The sequence below is a fragment of the Quercus robur genome, chromosome 1, assembly GCF_932294415.1.
Source record: "Quercus robur chromosome 1, dhQueRobu3.1, whole genome shotgun sequence".
Lineage (NCBI taxonomy): Eukaryota > Viridiplantae > Streptophyta > Magnoliopsida > Fagales > Fagaceae > Quercus > Quercus robur.
This window is the reverse complement of record NC_065534.1, coordinates 11912755-11921287: the sequence shown is the minus strand read 5'-3', so window position 1 is coordinate 11921287 and position 8533 is coordinate 11912755. Positions and strand designations below refer to the sequence as shown.

Sequence of the window (8533 nt, the reverse complement as noted above, 5' to 3'; positions counted from 1 at the left end):
GGACGGACGAGCTCGCTACCATTCCTCGTCTGTAAAAGACAAGAGGGAGGATTACTACGTCTCCGCCGGGTGGAAGAACGAACCGTCGCCAGCCAAGCCCAACCGTTGTGAAATACGAACTTCTACATCAGTTACGGAAGTTAATTTCCGAGCTTGTTGGATTCCCCAACTGTAGGAGTGGTTACTAAACAAGTAACCGCTTCCCGTATACTATATAAGCACACGTCAATGAAAGAGTAAGGCATTCTGTTCTTGAGAAACTAAGTTTTACATTTCTTTCAGTCAGAGACTAACTTCACCATCGGAGGGTTCTTGGCCGGCTACCACCGGTCTCCTCTGAGTTTTTACTTGTTTTCTCAGGATTCAATCGCAAGATTAGCAAGGCCCGGCATTTTCAGTCCACTGATATCCCAGAGTTCATCAGTTGGCGCCGTCTGTGGGAAGGAATAACGTTTGATTTCCATTGTTGGATTCTGCGATTTCTTTCTTGGACATAAGGGCTGAAATGGTCCGGACAAGGTCAAGGGCTACCAGCCCAGGCCTTCAAGAAAGTAGAGGCGACCGTCAATCGGTGCCTACCGTACAACCGCCTTCTGTCCAACACGTGCAATCCATGGCTGCTACTATGGCAGAATTGACTCGCCAGAACCAGGAGTTGGTTAGAGAACTTAACATGAGGAGGCAGCATCGGGATGAGAACGTTGGAAGACAGGTCCAGAGCCAAGATGAGAGGAATGCCGAGTTTGAGAGCTAGTCAAGGGGTACCCCTTCAAGAAGGGTGCCTCACTTGGAGAGGGAGATGGACCAAATGAGAAGAACTATGGATGAAATGAAGGAAAATATGAAGAGGACCAACCCCGTAGAGGACTTGGTTCACAGGACTGACTCCCCATTTGTGCCTCCCATCAATGCTCACCCTTTGCCACCGAAGTACAAGATGCCTTCCTTAGATTCGTACGATGGGACGCGAGATCCATTTGACCACATTGCCACCTTCAAAACTACTATGCATCTTCAAGGGGTTCCGGATGAAATAATGTGCAGAGCTTTCCCTACTACCCTTAAAGGACCCGTACGAGTGTGGTTCAGCAAAATACCTCCCAGCACGGTCACTTCCTTCGAAGAATTAAGTAAGTTGTTTGTTAACAACTTCATCGGAGGACAGAGGCACAAACGTTCCTCGTCCAGTTTGCTGACCATAGAACAAGGGGAGAATGAAAGTTTGCGGTCGTTCATTACGCGGTTCAATAGGGAAGCTTTAGCAGTGGACGAGATGGATGACAAGCTGCTCCTAGCGGCTTTCCACAATGGGGTTCACTCTGATTTGTTCATCCACAAGCTATATGAGCAAGAGCCTCAGACCATGGCCGAACTCGTCCACTCAGCCCAGAATTTTATGAATGCGGAGAATGCTATCATAGCCAAAAAGAGGAAGAGAATTGAGAAAATGGATGCTAACCCCGCTCGTCACTCAGAACAGGGTCCTCGTCTCAAGAAAGGACGAACGGAAGACAAAAAGGATCGTGACAGGAAGGCAGGTCCCTCAGCACGAAGTCAGCAGTATACGCCATTGAACATGCCACTTGATCAAGTCTTAATGCAAATCAAGGATGATCCTTCCTTGAAGTGGCCAGAAAAAATGAAAGGAGATCCGAATAAGCGCAATAGAAATAAGTATTGTCGCTTCCATAGAGACCATGGGCATGATACGGACGAATGTTTTGATCTAAAGCAGCAGATTGAGAATCTTATAAGGCAGGGGAAGCTAAGAAGTTTCCTAGGACGAGACCATAAGGACGACAAACTCAAGGGAAAAGCTGAAGAGTTGCCACGGCCACCTCTCGGAGAAATCAGGGTTATCGTCGGAGGGAGCTCAACAGTTCAGTCATCCAGGTCCAGGAAAACATACCTGAAGGTGGTGCAGAGCGTCCAACTCTCTGGACGACCACCTAGGGATTTGAACGAACAGGCAATCACATTCACCGAAGAAGAAGCTGAAAGAATCCACCATCCTCATGACGATGCTATTGTCATAACCTTGCTCATAGCTGACTACACAACCAGAAGGGTACTCGTTGATAATGGAAGTTCGGCAGATATCCTGTATCTTCCAGCTTTTCAGCAGATGAAGTTAGGACGAGACCGTCTTCGTCCGGTGAATTCTCCGTTAGTAGGTTTTGGTGGGATGAGGGTGCAGCCTGTGGGTACTGTTACATTACCAGTGGTAGTAGGGGCATATCCACAACAAGTCACCAAGGACGTAAGTTTCCTGGTAGTAGACTGTTCGTCCTCTTATAATGCCATAATTGGAAGGCCAACTTTGAATAGTTGGAGAGCAGTTATGTCCACCTACCACCTATCAGTCAAGTTCCCAACAGACTATGGAGTAGGACAAGTGCAAGGAGATCAACTGGCAGCGAGAGAGTGTTACTTGGCTATGTTGGCCACGGACGAGCAAGTGCAGACAATGACTATTGAAGAGAAAAGGGTCGTGGTAGAACCTATTGAAGTGCTAGAAGATGTTCCCTTAGACGAAAGGAACCCTGAGAGATGTACCAGGGTGGGGGCAGATCTAGAAAGAGGAGTTAAAGAAAACCTTGTTCAGTTTTTGAGGAAGAACGTAGATGTGTTCGCATGGAGTCATGAGGATATGCCTGGAATAGATCCTAATGTCATCACCCATCGCCTGAATGTATGTCCATCCTCGAAGCCAATACGACAAAAGAAAAGGGTGTTTGCTCCTGAGAGAGAAAATGCTATTAAAGACGAGGTTCAAAAATTGATGGCAGCAAAGTTTATCCGAGAGGTGTATTATCCGGATTGGTTGGCCAACGTAGTAATGGTCAAAAAGGCAAACGGCAAGTGGAGGATGTGTGTGGATTTTACTGATCTGAATAAAGCTTGCCCCAAAGATAGCTATCCATTACCACGAATCGATCAGCTGGTGGACTCCACCGCGGGCCATAAACTGCTTAGTTTTATGGACGCTTTCTCAGGATACAACCAGATACGGATGGACAAGGTTGACCAGGAGAAGACCTCATTTGTTACTAGTCAGGGCTTGTTCTGTTATGAAGTAATGCCCTTCGGATTGAAGAACGCGAGAGCAACGTATCAGCGACTGGTCAATCACATGTTCCGTCCTCAGATTGGGCGAAATGTCGAAGTGTATGTGGATGACATGTTAGTGAAAAGTCTGGAAGAGGGTAAGCATTTAGACGACTTGCAAGAAACCTTCAACACACTCAGGCGATACAGTATGAAGTTGAACCCCAGTAAGTGTGCTTTCGGAGTGGCTTCGGGAAAATTCCTTGGATTCATGGTCTCACACAGGGGGATCGAGGCCAATCCAGAAAAGATCAAGGCAATCCAAGAAATGAAGCCTCCGCAGAATATTAAAGAAGTTCAATCTCTCACCGGGCGAGTTGCCGCCCTCAACAGGTTTGTCTCTAAAGCTACTGACAAGTGTTTACCATTTTTCAAGGTTCTAAAGAAAGCTTTCGAATGGACGGACGAGTGTCAAAGAGCCTTCCAAGATTTGAAGACGTATCTTGTCATGCCCCCGCTGCTAAGTCCGTCCGTGGTAGGAGAGGAACTGTTTTTGTACCTGGCGGTGACCCCGCATGCTGTGAGCTTAGCGCTGATAAGAGAGGAAGCAAAAGTGCAAAAGCCAGTGTATTACACCAGTAGGGCACTGCGGGGGGCGGAAGGACGATATCCGCCAATAGAAAAGCTGGCCTTCGCGCTCATCACGGCTTCCAGGAAGTTAAGACACTACTTCCAAGCCCATGTAATCAATGTTATGACAGATCACCCACTTAAGAAAGCTATGAACAAGTTGGAAGCTGCAGGACGTCTGATCCAATGGGCGGTCGAACTTAGCGAGTTTGATATCCGATACCAACCAAGACATGCTATTAAGGCTCAGAGCCTGGCAGACTTTATTGCGGAGTTCACTCCAAGATGCAACGATGAAGTGCAGGAGGATAAAAATTGGGTGGTCCATGTAGATGGCTCGTCCACACAGCGTGCAGGAGGAATAGGGGTGGTTTTGCAATCCACTGAAGGAGACAAGTTGAAGCATAGAGTCCGTCTGCAATATCGACCAACTAACAATGAGGTGGAGTATGAAGCTCTGCTTAAAAGGCTAGAATTGGCTAAGTCTGTAGAAGCGGAGTCAGTCCTCGTCCTGGGAGACTCTTCGCTGATAATGGGCCAAATAAACGGGACATATGAGGCGAAAGAAGAACGAATGAAAAAGTACTTGGAGAGGGTATTACAGCTTGTGGAAAAATTCAGGAAAGCTAACTTCATTCAAATCCTGAGGGAAGAGAATGCAGAAGCAGACACCTTAGCGAAGGAAGCCTCAGCAACTGGAACGACCGAAGAGTATGATGAAATTCAGTATGTCCCGAGTGTAGATCTCCCGGAAGTACAGCAAATAGGGAATGAAGAAAATTGGATGGCCCCAATCGTCTCGTATCTGAAGGACGGGAGACTTCCGGAAGCAAGGGACGAAGCTAAAAAACTAAGGATAAAAGCAGCAAGATATGTCCTCATGGACGAAGTTCTCTATAGGAGGGGCTTTTCTCAACCTTATCTTAGGTGTCTGGCCCCAGAAGAGGCGAACTATGTGCTGAGGGAAGTTCATGAAGGAGCCTGTGGCAACCATTCAGGAGCCAGGTCGCTTATCCAAAAAGTCGTCCGTGCAGGGTACTATTGGCCAACTGTTCAAGTGGATGCAAAAGCTTATGTCAAGGCATGCGACAAGTGCCAACGATTCAGTAATGTCCCCAGACAACCATCAGAATACCTCACCCCAATGATGGCCCCGTGGCCCTTTGCTCAATGGGGCCTAGATATCCTGGGTCCATTTCCACTTGGAACTAGACAGATGAAATTCTTGGTGGTAGGGATTGACTATTTCACTAAGTGGGTGGAGGCAGAACCATTGGCACACATTACACAGCAGAATGTAAAGAACTTCGTCTGGAAGAATATAGTGTGCAGGTTTGGAGTGCCCAGGGTACTAGTTTCCGATAACGGGCGACAGTTTGACAACACCCTTTTCAGGGACTTCTGTCTACACTTTGGAATCCAAAATCATTATTCCTCCCCCGCACATCCACAGGCAAACGGTCAGGCTGAGGTTACAAACCGATCCTTGCTGAAGATCATCAAGACTCGTCTTGAGGGGGCAAAGGGAGTATGGCCAGATGAACTCCCCGGTGTCCTATGGGCATACAGGACGACAGTGAGGACCCCTACAGGGGAGACCCCTTTTAAACTAGCCTATGGAAGTGAAGCAGTTATACCTGCGGAAGTGCACATGGCTAACCATAGGGTGATGTCATATGAGGAGAAGGATAACGAGGAGCAACTCCGCTTGAACCTCGATCTTATAGACGAAGTAAGGACAGAAGCAGAGCACAGGGCAGCGAAGTACAAGAACCTCATGGCTAGGCAATATGATGCAAGGGTGAAACCAAGACGTTTCAAAATAGGAGATCTTGTCCTGAGGAAGGTCTCTTTAGCAACCAAGAACTCAGCTCATGGGAAATTGGGCCCCAATTGGGAAGGACCCTATAGAGTCATCAACTTTAAAAGACAAGGATCCTATTACCTGGAGGCCCTGGACGGGAGAAAGCTAGAACATCCTTGGAACGTGGAGCACCTGAGGAGGTACTACCAGTAGAAGCGGGCCGAAATGAGGTTCACTGTGGACGAGCTTGAAGCTTGCTACCCTATTTATATTCTACTTATGTTTTATGATGTGTTTGATACTATCACTTTGTTATTTGTGTTGTGGTTATCTATCATGATTATGGACGAAATTATGGAATGCTTACTAAATAAAAGGCATTAGCATGTATGTGCCTTATCTGTAAACGATATTTATGTAATGTACAAAATGTTGTGTTCATTTCAGATTTCCATGGCATTCTCGTTCAAAGCTAACCTACAGGGTGGCTGAGAACAAAATATTTTTTAATTGTCAATGAGACGAATAAATTCTCTGGACGCGGAGATGTAACGTCTAAAGCTTTCCTAAGGAAAAGCAAGATCAAGGCACCCCATCCTAATCAAAGGACGAGGTAGTCCCTAAAATAAGCCCAAAATGTTCGTCCATGAGGGCAGAACAAAGATGAGATACCCTCGTCTTAGACAAAGGACAAGGGAGAACCCAACTCATCTGTACAAGACAAAATGGGCGTCCAAGCCTTAAAACAATTAGGCAAAGGACGAGGCATAATGCGCATCCAGGCCCGAGATAGTAAGGCCTATGGACGAGCAAGGTCCCAAAGTCTGGACGGTCAGGGTACATGAAAGAAATTTCAGTCTAAGGACGAGAAATAACCCTTCAAATTTTAATAGATGGTTTAAACACACTGAACAAGGAAGAGTAAAGTATGAATGCATGCATAAAAATGAAAAATCTCGTCCATACATAAAAGAAATAAAATTCACCAAGTGTTTGAAGGACGGACAAACAACGTCCAAACACCCTTGTAAAAAAAGGTTTCAATACCTCGTCCTAAAAACTTTGGACGAGTTTAGTGTACTTGAATTACATCAAAAGATCCAAAAACAAAGGATCAGAAAAAAAAAAGAAAAAAAAGAAAACACGTTCTTAAGCAGGAGGAGCAGTGGGTGGCTGGGTAGAGGCATCGTCTTCAATATTGACGTCCTCAGAGCTGGTTTGGAGAAGAGAGCTGGTAGCAGCATTCAGGTTAAGTTTGATAGAGTTGAAGTCCACCTCAGGGAAGTTTTCAACAGCGTCCATCCTAAAGTCTTCAAAACCCGCTGCATAGTTGCGGTCCAACAAGTCTGTGAAATCCTTGGACGCTTTGAACTCCGCAATGGCATCGTCCTTAGCCTTGGAGAGGGAAGTACTCAGCTCGTCATTCTTCGCTTGAAGGTGGTCAAGACGGGAATCTTTCTCCACCACAGCGGCCTTCAACTCTGCGATCAAGTTTAGCTGCTCCACTTCCTTCTCCTTAGCCTCAGCAGCAACCCCAGCCCATTTCTTGCTCTCCTCCCTCACGTTTTTTATGGTCGTCTCTAGCAAAATCCTCGTCTTGTCCAACTCTGTGGCTTGCCTAGACGCTGCGATGAACTTGGACATGGCCTGCAAAAGGAATATGTTTGGTTAAGACACCCAAAAGATGGAGAAACGATAAAGTCAAGACGAAAGGAAATTTACCTTAAAAAGATCATGAACACCAGAATGTTCAAAGTCTTTTAAAGACATGTCATAACATGCATGTATGTCCTCGTCCTTCACAGCTTCTTGAAAACGTTGCCAAGCCAAATCTTCGTTTTCAACTATGTTCGAAGACACTCTCGACGGGAGCTGAGACGAGGTAGGTGCAGTCGTCCTAGGAGGGGTCTTGGACGAGGTCATCTCCACAGGTGGAGATACGTCCACATCAATTGTTTGGACGGAGAGGTTGGGCTGAGGCAAAATAGGCTTGGCCACCTTAGACGATGAATGCTTCACTCTTTTGTCCCGCCTGCTGGGAAGGCTCCCTAAGTCCAAATTCTTCGGTAAGGACTTTCTTTTGTCCCCAGCAGACGGACGAGTTTGGGGTACAGCTTCAGGACGGACGTCCCCAGCCTCAGGACGATCTCCCTCACCAGCTACATCTTTTCCCTTGTTACCCTTCATTGTCGCCATTCCTAAAATAAAAAAAAAAAAAGAAGTTTTTAGAGCGAACATAAAAAAAAAAGGTTAAAGACGTCCTGAGTTAGAAGCTTACTTCTCCTTACGGTTATTTCGTGCGCTAGTGCTTCGTCAGAAGGATCAGGACCAAGTCCCCACTTAGCAAGCCGTCTAAGAGTCACTAGGGAGTGGAAACTCCTATCTGCGTATAGACGAGCTCTGTGGACGCGATCACGGTGAAACTTGCTAAGGGAAGGACGCCCAACAGCTGTAAAGGAATAAGTTAGGATACAAAAAATAATAATAACTTAAAAAAAAAAAAAAAATTTAAACTTACCCTGAGGACGAAGGTTCCCTAGGTCCCCAGTATAACGACCAAAAGTGTCCCGTCCAACGTCTGAAGGGTTTCCAGCCCAGTTTCCGGAGACGAAGAAAAACTCCGTCTTCCACTTTCTGTCAGACGAAGGTAGGGACCTAATTATTCTACAATCTTTACCCCTGGCAGTAAACTGGTAAAAGCCAAGGGATTGATGAATTTCAGAGGGTTTATAATGGTAGAGGAACTCGTCCACTGTAAGAGGACGGTCCCCCCCAAACACCTCTCTCCATAGGACTTGCATAGAGATGACCAATCTCCATGCGTTAGGATTAAACTGACATACCCCCAAACCTAACCTAACAAGTAATTCCCTAATGAAAGCATTTAAAGGAAACCTCAAACCCCCCAGAAGATAGGCCTCATAGACGCCTATCCCAAAACGAGGATCACAACACCATTCTCCACGGACGGGTAACCTAGGGTTAAGCTCGTCTGGGATCTGGTACCATGTCCTCATATTATCTAACCTTTGATCGTCCGTCTTAGAAGGT

At 46.3% G+C, this 8533-nt stretch overlaps 2 protein-coding genes across 2 annotated transcripts; one reads left to right on the top strand and one right to left on the bottom strand.

The window, feature by feature from the left end:
- Positions 1–820: 820 nt before the first annotated feature.
- LOC126718038 (uncharacterized) lies at positions 821–5695 on the top strand. The gene is made up of 4 exons (XM_050420104.1): positions 821–1538; positions 1635–2823; positions 2917–5010; positions 5248–5695. The coding sequence occupies exons 1-4, from the start codon at positions 821–823 to the stop codon at positions 5693–5695; spliced, it is 4449 nt and encodes a 1482-aa protein (XP_050276061.1).
- Positions 5696–6617: 922 nt separating this feature from the next.
- LOC126713662 (uncharacterized) lies at positions 6618–8131 on the bottom strand. Its single transcript, XM_050413486.1, has 3 exons — positions 7761–8131; positions 7205–7680; positions 6618–7129 (listed from the first exon to the last, which is right to left on the bottom strand). The coding sequence occupies exons 2-3, from the start codon at positions 7676–7678 to the stop codon at positions 6632–6634; spliced, it is 972 nt and encodes a 323-aa protein (XP_050269443.1). The 5' UTR covers positions 7679–7680; positions 7761–8131; the 3' UTR covers positions 6618–6631.
- Between the last annotated feature and the right edge of the window lie 402 nt (positions 8132–8533).

Bases quoted from the DNA above. Each gene is read 5' to 3' on its own strand.
- LOC126718038 (XM_050420104.1), top strand. From the start codon at position 821: ATGGATGAAATGAAGGAAAATATGAAGAGGACCAACCCCGTAGAGGAC. The intron at 1,539-1,634 runs GTCCCTCAGCAC...TGAAGTGGCCAG, and splicing joins GGATCGTGACAGGAAGGCAG to AAAAAATGAAAGGAGATCCG. The intron at 5,011-5,247 runs GTTTGGAGTGCC...ATGGGCATACAG, and splicing joins TGGAAGAATATAGTGTGCAG to GACGACAGTGAGGACCCCTA.
- LOC126713662 (XM_050413486.1), bottom strand. From the start codon at position 7,678: ATGGCGACAATGAAGGGTAACAAGGGAAAAGATGTAGCTGGTGAGGGA. The intron at 7,130-7,204 runs GTAAATTTCCTT...TTCCTTTTGCAG, and splicing joins GTGTTCATGATCTTTTTAAG to GCCATGTCCAAGTTCATCGC.